Source organism: Buceros rhinoceros, unplaced genomic scaffold (assembly GCF_000710305.1).
Source record: "Buceros rhinoceros silvestris isolate BGI_N320 unplaced genomic scaffold, ASM71030v1 scaffold15875, whole genome shotgun sequence".
In the NCBI taxonomy this organism is placed as follows: Eukaryota; Metazoa; Chordata; class Aves; order Bucerotiformes; family Bucerotidae; genus Buceros; species Buceros rhinoceros.
Genome location: NW_010414736.1, coordinates 48,004 through 70,989, shown reverse-complemented (window position 1 = coordinate 70,989; position 22,986 = coordinate 48,004). Strand labels below are relative to the sequence as shown.

The 22,986-nt window shown below is 38.3% G+C and overlaps 1 protein-coding gene across 1 annotated transcript in view; it reads left to right on the top strand.

The window, feature by feature from the left end:
* Window positions 1-5,417: 5,417 nt before the first annotated feature.
* The window catches only part of MYO3A (myosin IIIA), a gene marked incomplete at both ends in the record, with an annotated part of 65,208 nt that continues 47,639 nt past the window's right edge, over window positions 5,418-22,986 (top strand). The window contains 8 exons of the mRNA XM_010137193.1: window positions 5,418-5,494; window positions 6,795-6,940; window positions 8,547-8,612; window positions 9,015-9,170; window positions 19,196-19,295; window positions 21,491-21,607; window positions 22,734-22,838; window positions 22,924-22,982. Of these exons, the coding sequence (XP_010135495.1) occupies window positions 5,418-5,494; window positions 6,795-6,940; window positions 8,547-8,612; window positions 9,015-9,170; window positions 19,196-19,295; window positions 21,491-21,607; window positions 22,734-22,838; window positions 22,924-22,982 (826 nt within the window). The remainder of the gene's footprint in view (window positions 5,495-6,794; window positions 6,941-8,546; window positions 8,613-9,014; window positions 9,171-19,195; window positions 19,296-21,490; window positions 21,608-22,733; window positions 22,839-22,923; window positions 22,983-22,986) is intronic.

The window sequence follows — 22,986 nt, the reverse complement described above, 5'->3', positions numbered from 1 at the left end:
TGTTGAACCCAGGACAAGTATGTACCTTATATTGATTTTGTATCCAACCTAGGATTTTCGGTTTGTTCCTTATATGCCTAAAAATGGTTTGTCTTTAATCCTTGTGGTGAGTTTACTGTGAAAGCCACTGGACTTTGGTTTCTTTAGTTTGCATTTATATAATCCTATATTTTATAGGATGTATTAATGTTTTTATCCCCCTTTTACTCGTTGTCTCTTGGTTTTATAGTTAACACCATGGATTCTTCATCTCTTGGGCAGTTCGTATAAATGGTCTTCTTGGATACTAAGCTTCTGGGCTTGCAAAGAGCCATTTGGTTATCTTTTGGATATGCCCTATTTCAGTTACAGATTTGCATCTGCTGTGCATGTTTTCCTGAGCATTTGGGAAACTCTAGTTTTCATCACTTAAAAACTGTGTGCATTAAACTAATACATGAAGACAGTGAATGTGGTAAACAGGAAAGGACATGGAAGAGGCTGAGACACTTCAGTGTCTTCCTTGCCATGGTCTTCCTTGCAAGACTGGGCTTTAGGAATCCCAGATCCCTGACACCAGTGAGGAAGTCTGAAACAAGGAAAATTGACCCATGGTAGAGAAGAATCAGGTTAGGGAGCATTTAAATTGTATATACACGAGTCCATGGGATCCGATAGGATGCACCCAAGAGAGCTGAGAGAGCTGGCTAATGTCATTGCAAGACCACTGTTGATAATCTTCAAAAGATCTTGGAGACTGGGGGAATAGTTCCTGAGGACTCGGAGAAAGCTATTGTCATACCTGGCTTCAAGACGGGCGAAAATAGGATTCAGAGAACTACAGGCTGGTCAGCCCTACTTTGATCCCTTGGAAGGAAGGTGATGGAGCAAATAATCCTGGAAATCATTTCTAAACGTGTGAAGGACAGGAAGGTGATTGGGAGAAGGCAGCATGGATTTATGAAAAGGAAGTCATGCTTCATAATAACATAATGTAACACCTTTCAACATAAAATGCTACTGAAATTTTTTTTTTTTGGATACTCATTTCAACTTTGTTTGCTATTTATTTCCATCTTACTGGTCAGAACCTGATTTTATTTCTAAATTTGGTTTGAGCACTTATTACTGAGCAGAAGTTCTCAAGCATGATTTTCTGTCAAAAGCTTATCCAAGGAAACAGTACTGTCTCTGTGCTCTTTTCATTTAAATGTTTGCATCTGATGTCAGTTGATAATCTATAAGGAATTCTGGATATTGTCATTGTTTCCAAAAGGTTCTGAAATACCTCTTGTAAAGTCTTCAAGTCAACTACTTGGGTCCTTATATGACCTGTTAGTAACATTTTCTATTAAGTATCTTTAAGCTTTCTATCCGTGCTAAGTAACTAAACCTGGGAGAAGCTCTCTGATCTCCCTTTGCAGTCATAGTGGGGGTGCTGCCATACTTGCAGTATGGTTGCATCTGGTTTCACACCTGGTATGTTGTGAATTATGCCATTTGGATTATCAGAATTGCTTTGATTTAATATGTTCTTTCCATGTTTTCTTTGTCGTTATGGAGTATGAAAGACCGTGTATTGGTTTTTTAGCATTTTCTATGCATTTCTGCTGATTATCCTCTCTGGTTATGTAACATTACGCTGATACAACCTGAAAGAAACAAAGAAATGAGGTAGTGTCAAAGATAATAGCAGTTACAGAGGAGCTGAGTTATGACCCCACCATTGTTCCATGGGAAGTAGCTACTTCCCTGTCTTCATCTTAACAAGAACAGCAGCTTCTTCTCAAAGTGAAGCTTAGGGTGCTAAAGGAAAAGCTTGAACTATTAGGACCTGTTGCCTCCAGATCTAGTAAAAAGGTGGAGTTGAGTGATTTATGAGGGACTGCTTTTACGCCACTGGACACTGAGAGACAGGGAAGGAGACACCATTTATTGCAGCAAACAGCATCGAACAGGAAGGCCAAAACATACCTGCCAGTGGTCTTCAGGGGAATGTGGTGTAAGACGCTGCAGCTGTTTTACATATGTTTCTCCAGAAGATTAAAAAAATGTTGGGAAATAATTCAAAGTATTTCAGCCTGTTTAGATCTTCAAGGTTAGAAGTGTGAGCAGTTTTTGTTCCAAAGACTAGTCTGAGGAATGATTGAGTTGCAGGTTCTAATCCAAAGAAAGTCACAAAGAGGATACTTTGGTAGGGAAGTGGACACTGAAGGCACAAATGAAAAAGGGTTATGGAAGAGGCAGCCAGAAGCAGTTTGATAGCTAGAGTGTAAGCCCGTTGGGGTAGGGTCTGTGTTTTTATGTATGAACGCAGTGGCTTGCCTGTTGAGAATGCGGTCTCCCTGCTGTGTGACGAATGTGCATCTCATAGAATTTACTAGGGCTTGCCATGACCCCGTTAGCATCAGCCAGTAAAATGTACATACTTCTATCACAGGACATAAGCATAAAATGATGTTGTACAGCCTCCCAGTCTAGATCAGAACAGCATCTGCTGAGATTGGGTACTACTATGAGACAAATCTTTCCTCATAATGGAGAGCTCATTTCTGCACTGTTTTTCTTTTATCGAGCACTAAGGACGTAAGTAGATGCCTTAACCTGCAATGTTATTCCCATATGCCAGTTTTTGCAATGAAAGGGTTGAGTAATACTCATGATGAAAGTCTGATGATTTCTAGTTTTTATTAGTAAACTGCCTGAAAAAAAGAAAAAAAGCCTTTTTCCATCTATATGCACAATTTTTTCTTTTGAATATGGTGTGCATTTGTACTATCAATGCACTTATTAAACTCTTCAATTCCATAAGATTTACAATTTATGTGTAATAAAACAGCATTTTATGACATATATTAGATTTTCTTAGGAGAATATTGGATTCATTTTGCAACAGAGCAGTAGTGAAGGGGGAAGAGCAAGATATTTTTGTTAGAAAATATGCAAGTTTTATAAAGCTGACCAGCTATATGCTTGACTGGTTACTGAAATGCTGGAAGAAATGTTACTAAGTGTGGAATTACATCCTCTTTTCTCTATACACAGAAAAAGCCCAAGGAAATATCATTTGTCATAAGACCTACACTCCATAATCTGAAATGCCAGTTTGCTGCTAGGAGCAAAAAGATAAAAAAATAAACAAACAAAAAGCACTTAAAAAAACCCAAGAGCCTAAAGAAAGTAGTGGTCAACAATTCAAGTTAAATCAGCTTTTTACTGAAGTAAAAAATGGGGGAGGGGAAAAACTCCTTCAGTTTATTTAAGAATTACAATTCAAAGAGAAAAAATCCCAGCAGTGCATGGACAGATAAGATTGTGCACGTTAATGTTTCTTTTATATTTTGTTCCTGATCTCTACAGAAAGTTATGATTATTTATAAAAACTGACACTGGAAGTATAAAAATTTAGTTAGTGCCTTTCTTTGCCTGCAGATCTGAATCCCATTCCTCATCTAAGACTGCAAAAAAGAGCTTAGCACAGGGGACTTCCACAACACATAGAAAGTGAGAAGGGGGAGTAGCCTCCTCTCCCTCCATAACCGAGGATCACGTAGTGATGTCCGTTGGCATCACTGCAACGGTGATAGCCCTGTGGTGATGCGTGCTTACTCCTTGCTTTCTGAATGGCATGTTTTGCTAGGGCTTGGAACACCCACAGACTCCATGATCCGGAAGCTGGACCTCAGACAACTCCTTGAGGTAGCAAAAACAAAGCCCCTGCTTAGCTGAGCTGAAGCAGGATTGATGGACTTTGTGCTAAGACTCGCATTGTCCTCCTTTCCGTGGTACAAACACTGTGCATTGGACTTTCTGCAGGCACAGTAAGAGACTCAACTTTCTCAAGCCTGGAGCAGATTAGAGGGAGGCAGCCACAAAAGCAATTATTGTGTTTGTCTCAAAAGAACAGATGAGATCTTTCTTGCTGCCTTATTTTCAGCAGTTATATTCATTTCTGTATTGGACAAATGCAGATATGGGGTGAATCAGAGTTGAATACATAGCTTTAGAGTGAAAAAAGCAGATCAAGCCCTCTATGGTTTCTGAAAAACCCAAAAGAATCAAACTCAATCTACACAGAGGTTTAGTTAGTATTTCCACTGGGCAGCTAATGTGAATTGCTCATTATGAACCTTCCACAGAGTTTTCAGGAAGGTAAGGTAAACACAGAGTTGAAACTGGCCAGTGGGGCTCACTGAAGCTTCATGTATTTCAGAATAATGAAATGGCACTCTCAGAGTGAAACTGAGTCTTTTTAGTTTTTTAAAGAGAAAGTACATGTATGCATGAAGGCAAAATAAGTGAGCTTCAGTGACCGTCTGACTGAGGTTTGGACAAGAGTAAATGCAGCACCTTTCTTGCCATCTATGATAATACTTCAGAATACACCTCTGGTAGACCTCACAGTTAGCTATTACTCAAATCCATAATAGCTCAGGACTTGCTGGCAGAGGGGCTGTTATTCTCCACGTGGACCTCACAGTTGATCGTGACTCATAAATCCATAATAGTTCAGGACTTGCTGGCAGAGGGGCTGTTATTCTCCACGTGGACCTCACAGTTGATCGTGACTCATAAATCCATAATAGTTCAAGACATGGTAGCTGAGGGGCTGTTTTTCTCCATGTCTTGTTCTCTCCCCTTTGCAAACACTAGAGTTATTTCCAACCGATACACCCTTGTTTTGTAAGGAAGGAAAATGGTGGCAGGCTGGTCAGAAGTGTGCTGCAGCCCATTTGAATTTAAAACCACAAGGGATCTTTAGATCTCAGAATTCACTTTCCAGCTCTTGAACTGAAATAGTTAATTCCTTAAAGTACAGCTCATGTTGCAAAGCTGATTTGCAGGCATTTGACGTTGCTTTGAGAATGTGCTTTGAGCATGGAGAGACTTCTGGTTTTGTAAGAATTTTTGAGGTTTCACTGTTTTGTAATTTTTTTATGGCAGAGCAGATAAGAGATGAGGATAAGTATCTTTTATACTGTTCAACCTGAAAGACAGGTCTAGTGTCAGGGACTGAGCCTTAAAAGAAAAAAAAAAAAAAAAAAAAAAAAAAAAAAAAAAAAAAAAAAGATCTGGGGAAGATCCCCGGAGGTTTTTTTTTTTCCTAAAGTACTTTACTGCTCTCCTGAAACAGGATATAGAAAAACTGTAATTAGCCAGTCAAAATATATGGAGTCAGATTACTAATCAAACGCTCATTTGGGACTAAGTCCTGGTGCTGCTGAAGTCACTGGAAATGAAAGATGCAGAGAACCTCAGCTGAAGTACTGAGTACATTTGAGGACTGGGCCTCCCTTTCCAGAGAACTGGGAAGATGTATTTGAGATTTGCCTGCAGAGGAAGTCATAGCGTGCCAAGACGAGGATGCAACCTTTTGAAGGGCTGTCTTGGATGGAACTAGCAACTGCTCTGATTGTAGCTTCCCTTCATTCTTCCAGGTGTGTCTGCTCAGCTGACCAGCACTCGTCTCCGTCGGAACACTTCCGTGGGCACCCCGTTCTGGATGGCTCCAGAGGTTAGATTCGTGTTTGAAAACATTTTGTCGCCGATATTTGCTCTGCTGCATTCTGCACTTCTGCACTTTACTTGTCTTTCTTCCTGACCACTGGTCCTTTCTCCAAATGACATAGCAATGTCCTTTAATAAAGTGTTTTAAACCTTTTCCCTCACATGTTTGGATTGATTAAGTTAAAATAGAGTTTATTTTTTAAATTACATAAGAGCCAGAGAGCAAGACATCAAATTGCTTAATAAAACGTTAGAGGAGAGCACTACCTTTGATCCTTTTCAGCCTTCCAAGCTCTGAATCTATAGATATCTCACATCCCCATGAATGGAAGGAGCCCAGGGCGGTACTGTGGTACATCAGAGCTTTTATTTTTTTATTTCTACACCTGGAAATGTTTTAGTACTATATATCCATAGCTGACAGCAAGAAATGAAAAAGGTTATTATGAATGAATAATACGTACTGTGTATCTTTGGAGATTTTTTCCAGCCTGAAATTGAAGCAAGCATAAAAGGATACTTTTTTTTTTAACCTGAGACAGGAAAAATATTTCAATAAGCTAAGTACTTACATGATTTGTGCCCATACAAACACATGCATGTATGTCTATTTATAGCACATGAAACTATTCTGTTTATACACATGTATTTTTACAAACATACTCTGTTTATACACATTGGTCTAGTGATGTAGCTAATGACATACATATTAGTTTAGACCTGCAGCTAATGGGATGAAAAATTGTAGATTCATCCAGCGTTGTGGATGAACTGAAATGTGTATGAAATGAAATATGTTTGCTGTAATCCAGTAGCAAAACACATTGTTGAAAAATCAGCTTAATCTTGAAATTGTCTGATTTGGCTGAACAAGGACCCAGTAGGAGATGGTGAATTCAACTTTTGCTTTCCTGCTTGTTTCACATCAAAGACAGAGCAGTAGAGCTCCATTAGTTATTTTACAGGGGTAATCCATGTAAAAGATTTAGGGCTGCTGAGTTTCCTTCAAATTCCATCAGCCATGGGATGCATTTTTCCAGCTTCAGCTGAAAAAGCCAAGGATTTGCACACTTTTGTCAGATCAGGGAACATCTGTGTGGAAAACCTGGTGTTCAGGGACACTTGCTTTCTCTAGTTTAGACATTGCTTTTTTTCAGCAACATGATGCTTTAGCTTGCTAAATGTGTGCAGGTCTGTTTATTTCACTGAGTATCTCCATCCTGTAAGAGATTCCCCAAGCTGTGGATGTACTCTTAAATTTGGACATTTGACCATCGAATGACCATTCCAGTCTTTTACTCCAACAGGTGATTGCCTGTGAGCAGCAGCTAGATAGCTCCTATGATGCCAGATGTGATGCGTGGTCACTGGGTATTACTGCAATAGAGCTGGGAGATGGAGATCCGCCACTTGCTGATTTGCACCCTATGAGGGCACTCTTCAAAATACCAAGGTAATATCTTGATGCATTTATTTCTTGTTGGGTTAGGCTGAACTTTTTCCTTAACTGTTACTTTCTCCAAATTTAGACCATGTAATTTTGTGGAGTTTCTTCATATTATTTGTATGAAGAGAGAGATTAGAAATAATTTGTCCAGCTGTATTTTCTGCAGACTCTCTTTCAACCATGTGCACACATTGAGAAGTTCAGAGCTGACTGTAGCTACATTTGAGAAAAAGCCTTAAGGCCTTCCCCTGAGTGGACTGCTGCCTGAAATACATGAACCGAGGACTTAGCAAAGTCACATATATTCTGTTACAAAAAATGAGTTATGATAGAAATACACAGTTTGAGTATGCCACTGTGGTGAACAGGCCCTATACCTGTCTTCAAGAGATATCTCATGTCCTTTGAAGCAAAGTATTGTTCCACATTGTTCTCACATACATTTAGGCTGCCACTTTTTATTAGCTTGTGCTGCTCCTGGCAGTTCCAGCGTTGCTGTCCTCAGGGAGCACAAATAGCAACTTCTTTCATTTTGGAGACAAAAGTACCCAAAGTGACACTTACTGTGTTTCAGAGAACGTCAGTCTAAAGGTCTGTATGGAATGGTCATACAGCAGCGTATCGATTTCACTGTAACAGTTGGAGCAGTACCACAACAGTTGAGACCACACATGTAAGTGCTTCGAGTTATTGTCAGCCAAGTCACCCAAATGAGCTTAAATTACCTTCAAGTTTAAGAAATCTTGTCTGATTTGGCACTGAAACAGCATGAATGCTCTTCTTACCTCTACTTGCTATGAGAAAAGCAGTTACTAACTGCTGTGGTCATGCATTTCAGCTAGGCCTTCAGAAAACCATCTGGCTTATGACCTTTAATACCTTTTCATTCCATTAAGTGAAATCTGAAAGTGATAAACATTAAGCAGCACTTAAAGAAAAGCAGTTATCATGATTGACTGAAAATAGATGGAAAAGTCGCCTCCCCTGTAGGTCATTCCTTTTGTGTTCATGACTGCACTCAGTGAAAACGGCATCTCTGAATAGAAGACGACTGTTAAAACAGTTTGAACCAAATTAACACCTTGAATAAACTGCTCTAACAGCAGAAAAGAAAGTAGTAGTATTTATTTACAATGGATCTGTATTTAGGCCTGATTATCTTCTGATAAATGAGAAATAGTTAATAAAGAGCTAGATTCTTCTGGCACTGTTCAGCAAGTTAATTAATTTAGCACTTCTGGGAAAACTTAAAATATAATTTCTTTTTAAAAGTTCTCTAAAGGAAGTATATTGTTTCAGGCTTGAAAAAAGAAACTTGCCATTAAAAGTGAATAGTGATTAATGGGTTGTTAGTTTCATTTCTGTTTATTGATTTGATTGAAAAAATTCTTAGCTACACTTGGTAGTTCATCTCCATGCTATTTCTCCTTGTTAGTTATGTAAAGTAAGAGAAACAGTGAGGCATTCTATCAACTACCCATGCTCCTTTTACCAGTGGAAATCAATATCTTTTTTTCAGTGGCCTTCTAAAAGTCATTACTCAGCCTGCCTTCACACATTCTTTTTATCAAGTGAGTAGCTTATTAACTTATCATCACTCTGACCTTTGCAGGAATCCTCCTCCAACACTACAGCAGCCTGAACTGTGGTCACCTGAATTCAATGACTTCATTAACAAGTGAGTAATGACTGAGACCTCTGTAGCTGAATATGGAATACATGTACATGTCATGTTTAAAATATTTCTGGGGACATCTGTTGCTACTAATACTTTTCCTTAAACACCTAGTTTGTAAATCCAGTTTGACTTCCAAGTGAGGGTCTGGATTTAAAACATGAAATAACATTTTACCACACTTCACATTTCTGTTTTTCTTACCTTGAAAAATATTTAGTTTTAAAATGCAGTAATTTAACTTCTTGGATTCATCAATTTGGAGAAATCTTAACAATTTTCAGTAATTCAGCTGTTCTGATTATGATGGATGAGTTTGTTAAGGAGTCATGAATGAACCACAGATAAGCATTTCAAAACTTAACAACATTCCTCAATGATCGTATGCTTTTTCTGCCAGCACAGGTGCTTGACTAAAGATTATGAGAAGCGTCCGACAGTATCTACTCTTCTGCAGCATGATTTTATTAAGCAAATTGAAGGAAAAGAAAACGTGCTACAAAGGCAACTCATGGAATTTATTGATGTTCATCAACAAATGGGAGTCACTGAAAAGGCAAGGTAAAAGTAGCTAAGAAGTAGACCAGTTGGGACGATTTTGATCCTTTCACTGTTTCAGAATGGCTAGCGCTCAGAGAAAGATTTGCCTCTCATAACTTTAGCTGGCCAAAAAATAGAGAACTTAATCTTTGAGGTCCCCTACAGAGCCAATGGAAAGAGAGGATCATCATGATTCGAATGTGGGATGAAACAGTGTTTAGAAGTGCCTCCCCTTTCTGCTGTTACTCAAGATGGAGATAAGGATCCCTACTTTCAGAAAGCTAAGGTTAGGTGAAATTAGCATTTGGCATGTTCTTACGTTTGTGTGGTCACTTCATGTTTAGTTTAAGCAAGTATGCTAAGAATAACTAGTCAGGTTCCTGCAAGAACTGGATGCTACTGAAAGAAGTGAGTGTTTTGCAAACTTCAAATCCTGTGTCTTATCGAATAGATACTTTCTTCCACTAGTATTTAGTAAACCAATTCTGAATAAATCACTTGGCACTTGATGGCTTTTATTTAAAGCAACTGAAAATGACTTGGTTCAATTTTATGATTTAAGAAAACCAAAGTAATGTACAAGAAGTGAAATGTAGTAGATTAATATTGATGTACTACTGGTGTGACTGCTCCTGTGCTTCAGGGTAAAGGGTGTGAATTTTTTTTTTAGATGGAAAATAAAGTTTAAAAGACATATTGGCATTACGATTTGTATGGGAAAAGCATACTAAAATCTGACAAGTTTCCTTCCACACTTAATTTTAGTAACAATATATACAGCATTCTTCAGTTCTAATTCTGGAGAATTTTCTGTTTAATCTATGCTTTGAAGATAATAATAAAAATATATTTTGAAATAATTTATGATTTCTTGGACTTTCAGTGGATGTGGGATGAGTAGTATTTTTTTCTGGTGTTGAAATAAAAAGCTATGCAGTTGGCTTAAATTTAAGCCTCAGACTGGATTTGTATGCTCTATATAGTGCAGACTTGACATTTGCGTAATCCAGAAAGATTCTGGAATTGAAATAAGCTTATTGGATGTCAGTGCTGAGCACTAAAACAGCAACATTCTCCAGACTTTAAAAGGTATTTTTTTATAAAACGTAAGGAAATAGTATGTGGTAAAATAAATCCAAGCCAGTAAATTAAATGATTTGAAATCCTGCTAACACTTGCAGCATTGGTCCTTTCAAAGCCTAAATAACTTTTGAAAATCAAGCAATCTTCTAAGTCAATTAAGTATCATGAGTCTTGTTACCCATTTTATAGAACTCATATGTTTGTTTTCTGTCAAGTCCTATTTTTTTCCCCAATAATTTCATTTTTTCGTATAAATGCTGCATAAAGCAAATTACATGAACTTTCTTTTCCTATACAATACAAACATAAAGTGGCCCAGTTTGCATGTGGATAGAGCAGTCAAATGGCACAGGAACAGGAGATCTGCTGGTACTTTCTCTGTTGTGTTTAGATCATCTTTTATTAACCACTCTTCGTATGAACCAGAGTTTAAGGGCACATGTTATGATGTGATGAAGTTACCTGTGCTTTTACAGTGATCAAGTGTAATTTCTACATAAATTTTGTGAAAGGAAGATGGAATTTTCTCTCTGAAAACAGTAATAAATTATTATCTGAAACTGTGAAAAAAATTTACTTTTTTAACTAAGAGTGTAATTTAAATGGCACAGTTAAACTAACGGTTTGGTCCATATTTCAGATCATCAGTTTAAAACTCTACAAGTAGGCAAATATCATTTGCATTGATTTAAACAAATCTTTTCATACCTGAGATTAGTGAAGGTAGTATGACAGACTGCAAGTAAATATCACATTTATAGTCACTGTACCTATAATCACTTCAGCTTTTACGTGTTTCTTGATGCATTTGTTGGAAGATTGTCTTTTATAGCAGTGCAGGCATAAGAAGATTAGCCTTCTCCTAGAAAGAGTAAGAATACCCATCTTAACATCTATTGCTATTTCTATACAGGCAAGAAGGGCAGACAATATTTTCCAGTAGCTGAAACTGTAGTTAGGTATGTACATCATTTCACTTCAGAAGAAATTAGAATTCTAGGTCTGTAAAGTACATTACTACAGAATAGAATGCGTTTTTTCTTCTGTTGAATGATACAAAGATTGTACAAAGATCTTTGAATTCAGTAGTCATACTTTTTAAAAAGTCTTTAAATACTAATCATATGCATCTTCTGACCTTCAGTCTGCACAGAGCAAATGGTGTCAAAAGCAGTGTTTGTGCAGAGGTACCATGTAAATCTGATTCAGAGTCAAGACATAAGCTGTGGAGCGACAAGTCACCTGGAAGAGTCTCATCTTAAAATCTCCTGGCTTTCTTTCCTTGATTATCCTGTTCTGGGACTGTTTGTACATTGCCATGTTAGGGCCTTACTGTAGAATTCCTGAACTTTCACGAGTTGCTGGCGACTTTCCTTGTAAAGCTGCCTCCTGACCTCCAGCTCACGCTCTCTCGGTCCATAATTTGAAGGCATAGCTCTCCTGTTTCTTGGCACTGGGCGGCAGGTAGTTTAAGGGATTAAAGAACTCCCACCAAGGGAAGAAGTCCTCCTACTTTTGTCATATATAAAGGGGCATGGCATATAAGCTCAAGAAATTTGGTAACAATTGACTTAAAGCTGAAAGTAAGGAATCCAGTTATTTACTCAGTATGTGTGCCCTCTCCTCTTCAAATTCAACTTTATTAATAGAAGTTTGTTATTTCCAAAGAAAAAAGAAAAATGCCTGCAATTAATAGCTGAGGTCCAGCCATTGGGTCTTCTTGTGTTGCAGTACTCCTGTTTTCATTCAAAATCAAGTCACCCTCTTTGTCCAGCATGCTGTGGTGTAATTTGGTTCTGACTTCCTCCTGCAGAGGTAGTCTGTTGATGTGCTTGTGATCTTATCTTTTTGTTTACTGAATGTGCAGTTGATACAGTTCAAAAGAAGAAATCCCATTAGGTTTTTCAGAGGTTTTTGCAGAGGTTTTTGCAGAAGGCCAGATCCTGAGATCCAATCTTTGTGCACTGTGTCTGCTCAGGAAGGTTATGTGATCTTTAGGCACAGAGTGGAGTCACCCTACTACAGTCACTCTCATTGGCACCATTGTTCCTGAGGTATTTTCTTACACTGACAAGTCACTAGGCTATCAAGAGGAACAGAGCCCACCAACCTCCTGAGTAACTAGAGAAATCTCTATTTCCACTGATAAAACTTTAAATAGCAATATGCCATAGACCCGCTCTGAACTTAAATGAAGGCGATGGAAGATTGTACTGTTTTTTCAGTATTGTCTGGACAATTTTACAGCACTCATGTATATTCCGCTACTAGAGGCTCAAAAAAGCATGAATACTAGCAATGAGCTTCATTACAAATTCCACCTTTCTTTTTACTTTGAATAAATAACAATACATTTTTCTCTGAAGTTGCCACTTTATACTAAAAATAAGTTTGCAACTTAAGCTTTCCTAGCTCAGATCTCAGGCTGAAATTAAAATGGGAAGAGCATGAGAAAATACCCCTTGATATATTAACATTTTCCCATAGCATCTTGACTGTATCATCTCTAAAATATGCTGCTTGGAATGATGAAGTAAGCTGTAGAAGATAAATTCATGTTAGGGAAGAGGTGAAGCAGGCAAAGTTGCATACTAAGTGCAATTAATTTTTAGGTTTTTTGTTTAGCATTTGAGTTCTCACTGAACTGTGAATTCCTGGTGACATGGGTCACTTTCAGGATAAGGGTCTTGGGCTTCTGCAAGAGTTGCCTTTGTCATGGCTATGGCAAGAAGAGCCTTTTCCCTTATGCAACTTCATAAAGTGGTATTTGCCTCTTTTCAGAGGGGTTCATGACTCATAATAATCTTGATACTTCTTTTCCCTTAGTCTTTTCAAATTTATGAACTTCCAACTAATAGAAAAAATTCTGTTACATTCTACTAGTACAATCTTGAGGTTTTATACAGATAAACTTCATCCCATATATGTTACTCCAGTCCTCAGGACCACCTAGCTCTTTAAATACTGTATTCCAAGTCTTTTCTCTGTTGATAGTGACACAAAAAACATGATAATGGCATTTACTGCTCAATCTTTAATGAAAATAAGGCAAATTCTCTAATGAAGAAACAATAACCTTATTTGAGCCTCATCGTTCACCTTTGGACACAGCTTAAGTTTCCCCTGATTTTTACAGAATCCTGAATCACATACTTACATTCTTGTAAGTCACATTATAGTTGTTTAAATTTGTAACTAGTGATGAAAATAATTATTAGAAATGAGTGCTGCAGCATATACCCCGAAACTGTTCTAAAAATACCCTTCTTGCTAGGCCAAATGAGGGGAAAAAACCTGCATTGTAAAGAGTTTTACTTTGCAACAGAAATAGCTGTCTTTGAAATGGCCTTCAGAACTGTCGCATCTACACCTGACAGTCAGGCTTGTAAGACTTCTATCCTGAGTTGTTTGGCTTTCTTAATCTTGACTGCTTTTACAATAATCTTTGCAGAAATGTGCAATGATTAGTACAATGTGTATTTGCTGGGAATTATGACTCATTTCATAATGAATGAGCTGCATATGCAGGGGATATTCACTGCACCTAAATTTAAGCAGCTGACTCTCATCCCCGAGTTAAGAGCCTTGCCTTTATATGCCCTCTAAATAAGTATGGGAAAGATGCTCGTTCTACTACAAAGTGATTCAGAGAAAGGGCTTTTGTGTGAGCTGAATTACTCTCCCAAGATTTTGTCCTCCTGCATTGGCCATGTAGGGATAGCACTGAAATGCAGTGACGAGGTGCTAAACAGCTACTCTGTTTAACTATTTGGAAAGTTCAGGGCGGTAAGTTTATAAAAGTTCATGTACAACATGCATACAGGTGTTTGTCATTTTATTCACCCCTATTAAAAGCAAGGAGTACTATATCATTTCCTTCCATGACTTTCCCTGACAGACTTGTGTCACTTATTTTCTAGGCGTTCCCTGCCTGTCTCTGACTTATCCTGTCAATGGAAAGCGGCTGATAGCAATCGTTCAAGCTCAACTCTGCAGGGCGGGCTCTAGTGGAGAGCAGGAGATCACCACACTAGCTTGACAAAAGCAGTATGAGGAGCAGACTAAGATACCTCATACAGAGTTCGGTGCTGACTTGGTCAAGGTCTCCAGATGAAATCTCTATCAGAACAGGGACTTAAACCTGAGGCTTTGGAGTCCCAGACTAATCCGTGAGCACTGCAAACCACTTCCTCTCCTGTAACGCAGTGTACTAACAAGGAGTGTGTATTCCTGTATTGAGGACACTCCTATGTAGGATCACTATGCTGAAAATTGCTCTCAAGCTGTAGAAGTAATAAAGAGTTTCTGGCAACATAGGCCTTAGAATAAGCAGATCTCCAGTCCTATATGCTTCTAGCTAATATGCATCCCTACAGCAGAGTTAGAATATCCTTCCGTGTGATACAATGGATAGCAGTAATGCCTAAATGAGTAATAGTTTACCTTCTGAAAGCAAAACAGGAGAAAGAAAATCTCTTATTTGCTCACTTAAGAACACATATTTTTCCCTGAAATTGGTCAGGAATACAGCCATTTCTTGCAGCTATTTCTGGACCAATAATCTACTTTTTTTCAGAGCATGGTAAACCAGCACAGACTTAGGCAAATAGATTGTGCAGAGCAGAACGTGACCCAACTGGCTGGACATGAGCCACCTCTGAATTAAAAGACCCGTAGCTCTGCTGGGCGGCACTGTGCTCTCAGCAACATTGCATAAGCTTGAGCTCTCAGCTCCCTGAGACTGCAGCCAGCGCTGTGTAGTCGTTTAAAATGTAGAGGGAGCGCAGGTTTGTCTGCGAAGCTTTGTGCAGACACAGCTGGATCTTATAAATACACTTTTCTAAATTCAGGTACAGATTTTGTGTAAATATAAGACTAGCTATAGCATACATATAAGACTATAGTTTTATTCAGCATATTTTACCAGGTAGATATGTTAAAGACAGTTTTTAAGCGTGAATTAATACTGCTCTCTGCAGCCTCCATTATCACCAGCACCTGTACAGGTTTCTTTCTGTTGCTTTTTTTTCATTTGTCACTTTTAATGCTATTTGTAACTGCTAAGAAGTGTACAGCTGTACCCACCTTCACCTTACAGAAAACTTGATTATTTTTAGCATCTTCTTTACACCCAGACTAAGGCCAGCTCATTTTCTGTCACTTTTTAGTCTGTAGATGATTCTCCAACCACTTTAGGCAGAATTTAACGGGGCATCATGAGTCACACTTCCCTTTTCATGGTATTTTTGAAACTATCAGAAATCTTTTAAATACATTCTGACAATCTGAAGAAGAAAAAGCTGCAGTTGCCTCATTTTGATTTAACTGAATCTTGAACGATAAGCAGGGGGGTGTGAAGGAGGATGCACAGAAACAATGCTGCCTTGACTCATTTTCATGTCCATAGTGGGTTGATGTTTCTGGCCTTTAGCTGCTTGAATTGCTTGTCGAGCGAGGCTGTAAGATCTAATGCCTCCAAAAAATAATTTCTGAATAGAACGGAGAAATGTGGTTATTTCTGTTCACAATGTCTATGTGCATGACAATAATGAAATTTCAGCATAGATGTCAACAGCACTGATATGGGGGGTTTTTTTAAGTGATTGGAGTTTCAGCAAGTGAAGCAGTATAACTGCCCTCGAGGGGTCTGTGCCCTTTGATAGCAAAGCAGCAAAATATTGTATTCTGCAAATCTGCTGTACTCTGGAGAATATAATCTGGTTTAACAAGCACTAGTGTTCTCATAATGTCAGCTGAAGAGGATTACAGGAGAATCAATTTTATGTAATTAAACTTCTCTGGCATAAGTAGAGATCATTTTCTTAAAAGAAAAAAAAAAAGGTGCATCCATGGCTGCATTTCCCTCCCTTCCTGCAAAATGGTTGTTAACTTCCTATGTCAAATGGAAAATGGTAATTGAAATCAGTCTTGGGTAATACCGCTCTCTCAGTGATACGTAGAATGTTTTTAAAAAAAAAGTCTATTCAAATGTGTAACAATTGCGTGAGAAATTGAAAACATAACTTGACAGATGTCTTATTTTGGGTCTTTCTTCAATGATGGAAAAAAAAAAACAGCAGAGCTTGACAAAGTCCTCCAGTTCCTGCACGTTTTCCTCATGTACATGTTTCTCAAAGTCATACTGATATTAGATGAATCCTCTGGACACAAAATTACCTTCTTGCAGGAGCAAATGAAAAATTGTTTCAACTGTCCATGTTTAAATTTTCAGCTGGAACTGGTAAAAAGAGGTATAAGTAGGAGTGTGGTTATAGAGGAGACAGATTTCTATTGAGGGTTTAGGATTTTGCCTGCAGCTCTGGCTTTGAATGCAATAATACGCTTTAGCTGGTAAATCAAGCAGCAGCAGACTATGCAAGGCTGAAGAGTTAATTTAAATCTTAATATTATATCTTTTTTAATACAACCTGGGGGTAAATACAACCCAGAATTATCTCATTTAGTAATGCAATTACAGTACTACCAGTACAGCTCTCACAGAATAAACAGGTTCCAAAGGAAAGGGAACAAGAGGTCAAACCTAGGAGAGGTGCAGTTGTTTTACACCAGATCCATCCTTTTTGATGATACCTGCTTGTGTTCCTCTGTGTTTTCTGCTGCAACATATTTAAATACATACTAAATTACAGCCCAGTTATGGACGCATTGCAGCAAAAGCGGCTTTTCTTCCCCGCCCCCCCCACCCCCAAAAACATGCACTCCTCCTGCATCTCTTCTCTGTTTGCACTGCTTGTGTTGGCATAGGCCCATACGTTGCATGTTCTGTGCTGCGCAGGAGTAATAAGGCTGTGGTACTGTGCTCTATAGTATTCCTATTACTTTTCACACCTCCATGTAATTCAGCCTCATTGTCATCCTTACAACTGTATCTACAACAGTCTTTTTTGCCCCTCATTTAATACTGAAATAAAGAAAGAAGGAAAACATTTGGAAGTGGGTTGCTTTCTCATGCAGCTCCAGCATCCTAACAACAGTTCGAGAGTAGTCTGCAAAATAGGTGAGTGTAAAACTAGCAAGACTTGGCCCTTCTCTTCCATCAGGGCAATGTAGATCCTGTTGATCCATACCATTAATTGTGCTTCCTGATCACTTAGCCTCCACACTGGCTATTGGGCTGCAGTATTAGCACAGAGACTGAGAAACTATGCTAGCTCTTGCAATGAAGTCTTACATGTTTGTGTCTTGATATTAAGATTGCAGAATTAGTCAGTTGTGGGTGTGAAACACCTTCCTTTGCACTATGGACAATGGAAAGACTGCAGTGGTAGCTGGCATCTGCCTAAGGGAGGAAGAAACTGCTCCATTACTGGCACCTGGGTGAGGATAGGCCATTCTGTCACCCCTAGGGAATGATAGAGACAAGAGAAACTGCAAGAAGTGTTAGGTGAAATGCACTTCCATCATTCAGATGCCCTCACAGTTTGGAATGGCATCATTTGCTCATTTCTTCCAGCCCCTTTTCAGTCCTGGTAATCACTAACTGGTGTCAAGTGGGTGCCTGCTTAACTTTTTGCACCTGCATCCCGCATAAGTGCACAGCCTGTACGACCTGAAATACTACCCGTGAAGTAGGTGGTGTTCACGGAACAGGTACAGCCCATTAAACCCTGCAGTAAATCTTTCTGCGGGTGTTCAGAAGTCTCCTAGCTTGCCCCATCAATGTAAAGTTCATTCATTGTAACTCTCCATTTTGGTGCAACTGACCTTCTTCTCTTGTCCTCTCTTCATTGTATGTTAAAGTTCTTGCCTGGATAGAAAACACATGTCTGCTTTTACTTATACCATGAAACCAAATGTCAAAATTAAATAATGGATTTCTCTGATCTTGTCTGGAATCAAGGTAAGGCGTGAGGCTGCACACAACACAGTTTCCCTGCTGTCTCAGTTTATCAAGGTAAATGTTCCATGTGTCTGAGAGGTGCCTTCTGATCTATAGTATCAAGGGGGTTGAGGTCATATTAGGAGATCAAATTTACTTGATAGTCTTTCTGTGCTTGTGCCATATTGCACATCTGAGCTTGATTTAGTTTGTGAACTCGGCTGTTAATTATCCAGTTTCCCTTTCCCTCATTTCCCCCATCTCATAAAACAAGTATTACTAATGTGAACTGTAAACGTTACATATTCTGCTGCCTTTGCCTTATTTAGCAATGTCTTTACTCTTGGACAGAGTATGATCCAAGTCTCTGGGAATCTTTTTTGCTAATTTCTCTAAGACCGCATAAAGTTTTCTTCAGTTTGATTAAAAGAGGAAAGAAATTTCACTTTAAGACAAACTTAATTGAATGTTAACCCTGATAAGAAAAAGATTTGAAATTTTGTTTCCTTATCTTGTATGATTTTTCCCTGTAGAGTCCAAGAAAACTCTTCTTGGCCAGAATGTATTTCACATACCCTAAAGATTCTGTAGCACTTTGCTCTACAAAGTGAGGTCATCTCAGCCGGGCTTTGGAGCATTGTCATTACAAAGCTAGAAATGTTTATATCTTTAATGTTTTGTCTCCATCACCTTTGCCATGCTATTTCATCACACCCTCCTATCCATAATTGTTATCTGGGTCATTTTTCTTCTTGCAGGTAGGTGCCAGAGCTTGACTGTTATATGCTTTATAAATATGTTCTTTTTTTTTTTTTCTCTGTACTGCATAGCTCCAGTCTTGCAGCTGATGTAGGGGTATGATCAAGCAGGGATTAGTATGGTGAAAAAGTTCTTCATGGTGTTAGTTGTGGGATCAAATCATAGGTTTTGAATTGTCAAGTACAGGTGTACTGCACTAAGAAGTTATATCCCATCCTGTTATTCAAACATTTGTGAGGTTGAACAATGGAAAAATAGAACATTTTGGCCAAATTTCCTTCAAAGTGGTTGCAGATGCAAGATCTGCTCTGTGTTTCCTTACATGAGGAAATTGCATGTCTTGCTTTTCTTTTCTGTGTTCTAGATTTGAACGTATTCATACAAAGAAAGGGAACTACAGTAAGTCACTAGTTACAAACCAGGAAGAGGTAGATGATCTAGCAACCTTGGAGGTACTGGATGAGGTAAGAACCTCCTTTTTCATGTTTTCCTGAAGAGTGGTAATCACTCTTGTGTAAACACATAATGGTGTGCTGTTGATTTTCAAGTTCAGCTGTATCATCACACTTCAATTGTATAAGCATATAATGGCATTTTACCAGTTTATGCCAAATATTTTCAATGAGATTTACTGTGTCAACTCAAAGCTAAAACACCCTCTGCAGTTACAGCTTTAGACTGAGCAGTGTTGTAGCACCATTTGCTTAACAAGATTTCTATTGTTTGATTTTATTACAGCGAAATGTCTAGTTTGCAATTATGTGTTGCTCTGAAATTGGTCCAGGTCCAAGAACAAGCACCTCTTGCTTGGGCTCTCCCTTTCGCCTTAACTACCTTTCCATACCCTCCTAGGCTGGGTCCTCACTGACTTATTTTGGCGTGGAGATGCATTGAGATCAATTTATGTCAGATGATCCTCACACTTGTCAGTGCCTTCTAGTAAACTCTCGACAAAATTACTGATACAAATCTCACTGGTTTTTTAGAGTTTGAAAATTAGTCCACTGGAAGCAGGAGAACATCCATGAGTTTGAGTGGAAGCCTGTTGTGTTTAAGCTTTAAAACCAGAAAGAAGAATTGGGCCACAGCACATTATCTTCAGGTCTTGGAGGCCTTCAATGATTATAAACAAACTGTCATTCTTCCTCTAATGGGCTGTTCTTAGACTATAATTCACATTCTCTTATCTAGAGAAGTTAAAACTTCTCTGGTATATTGTGTTGTCGTCATTCCAGAATACTAAATGTAGCTCTTTAGCTGGGAAGCAGCCCACAGAACATCTTCCATCATCCAAGAGCTTGGTTATGGTAGCTTAAGTTTTAGTTAATACTAATTGAGTTAATCCAAACATTATCTGCTGTGCAAAGCTCAGATTTCAGCATTTTTAATAATATTGGAAATAGCCATATGCTAACAAGACTGTTTTTTATCTTTTGCCATGAAGCATATAATGAATCTGAGCTAAAGAAAAGATATACAAAAAACCAGATGAGCCAGAAGTATACTCAGGAAGGATCTCAGGAAGCCGCCACCTAAAGGCATAATTTAACTATGTAATATTTTACTAAATCAAATCCATTTTAAGAGCTCTTTCACACATGAATGGCAGCTTCTCAGAGCTGTCTCGTCTCTTCCATTCAGACTTTTCTTCCAGCTTAGATAGACGCATCAGAGAAGAAGTTTCCCTAGAAAGTTCTGTTTGCTGAATCTGGTTATGACCAAAAGCAAGGTAGTATTCAAAACCAAAAAAGGAAGAGTTTATCAAGGCAAGAAAACTAGGGTTTTCTCCTTACATTTTCCTATGAAGGAAAAGTGACCTCTTCAGCTGATGAGAATTCAGTTTTTAAGTACATTAACCAGAATACAGTTCACAGCACTGAATAGATGGATGCAGGGGGAAAACAATTAGTAGTCCTCTAAGGTGCCAGTTGTTCTGTTCTATCGGAAACAGGGCCTAAATATTTTCACATGTACCTCAGAATAGTCTTCAGCTGATTTGAATTTCTTCATCCAGCTCTGTATCCTGTTCTGAGTGGAGACATAACCAGGCACTTTACATACCCAGCGCTGTATGCAGAAGCAGCTGCGAGCAATTGTCAAGAAATTGGGTATGCCACTAAAGGGCCCTTCTTTTTCCTTGATTCATTGAGAATTGGCTCTGCAGCAGCAAAGAACAATCCAGCAGAGACTACTTGTTGATATAGAAATATGTCTTGATTGTTTACATTAGTAGGATCCAAACACTTGAACATCTGTATCATCATAACTAAGAGTAATGTTAGAGCAGCTGTAATGGCAGTTATGAATTCAAGCATGTGGCTATGCCTAGTGAGTTACATGATGATCTAGTGTTAGAAATAAAGACAGGACTGTCTCATGGAAACCTTTGATTCATTGATTTAAAGCATTACTTATTAACTCATTTTTCTACAGCCGCTTGTGGATCTATAAGTATATATAGTTCAAAGTGAGTTTGGACACAAGAAATTATGAATGTATTTGAAAGCGTTACTCACTTTCGTTCGCAATCAGTTGTATTCCTGACTGTTAATACTTTCCCTCTCTATTCTCAGTCATTTTAACTACATAAATGTTTAGTCATTTTCCTATTATTATTTTTTCCCCATGTGATGGAATGTTTCTATTCTTTCTCCATCAGAATACAGTAACAGAGCAGTTACAGAAGGGTTACGCCAAGGATCAGATCTACACATATGTTGGGGACATTCTCATCGCTGTCAATCCATTTCGGAACATAGATATTTATTCTTCACAGGTGTGAAAATCTAGGTTTGATTCTATTAAACTAGCACTGATTTCCATTAAAATACAAATATTTGTGTAATTATGAAGTAAGACCATTCTTGAGGTTTACTTCAGTTCACTCTGCAAAACAGAATTACTAATAGAGTTGTTCCTTCAATTACATGTTGACCCACATCCTTATCATGTGCTGAACTTCAGCACAGAAATGAGTAACTCCAGAAAATTTAATTTCTGGTATCTTTATATTTATAGTGTAGATCATGTCTATAACATGTCTGAAGTGCAGACAGTTGTATCTGAGCAGGTCATCCATTTTAATCAATGGATAGAAAAAGGATTTTTGAGATTATTTTTCTTCTAGTGACTTGCAACATTCTTTCTAGGATGAGATAAATTGTGCTGAACTTAATGAGATTTATTGACTAGAACCCCATGGAGTGTAAAGGCGCTAGCTGCCCACAGCAGCTAGTTCAGAAGTAGTATCTGTACAGAGAAGTGCTTTTATTCACAGGAATCTTACCCCTCTTTGTGGGAGGTAGTATTCCTTTTCCTTCACTTCCCATGGAGAGCTTCTGGGAATGGCTGCAGGTAGGAGCTGGGGCCATTTTCTCCCAAGAGAGCTGTGCAAGCAATAGGTATTTAATTGATCAGACAGTTCACAAAGCACCCCTGTAAAATTTTAACTGTTGTGAATTTGCCTTCCCGTTATACAAAAGGGGACAGATATGAAGGTCTGAGCATAAATAACTTGGCATTATTAATTATCAGATACTACAGGTACAACAAAATCTCAAGTTTTGACATCAATTTCATGCAGAAATAGAGAGGCTGTGAAGTACAAATAAAATCAAATTATAAGTTGATGTCTGGCAGCATTAAATTTTCATCCAGTAACTTGTGTTTCATTGCATAATCAGGGCTAACATATGAAATCGCACTTCATCTTTTCTAAGTGGTTCTTACGGTACTAAATACATGCAGATCCACAGTATAGAGAGCGCAGTAACAGCTCACTCAGAAAACATCGCTGCTGGTAACCTCCGTATGCTGTACACTAACTGAAAATAAAACTAAACTCTAATTAAAGAAAAGTTGTTAGGGGACACTGATAACGTTTTCATTTGTCTTACACTTAGCATTCCAAACTGTATATTGGAGCCAAACGGACTGCCAACCCTCCTCACATTTTTGCTGTTGCTGACATAGGTTACCAGTCCATGGTGGCATACAACTCCGATCAGGTAAAGATGAGGTGTCTTAATTATATCCTTTGCTAGGCTGAGAAATAACATAATGAGCACAGAGTCATGCTCTTGTTCCCTGCAGTGTATCGTTATTTCTGGAGAAAGTGGAGCTGGCAAGACACAAAGTGCCCATCTTCTGGTTCAG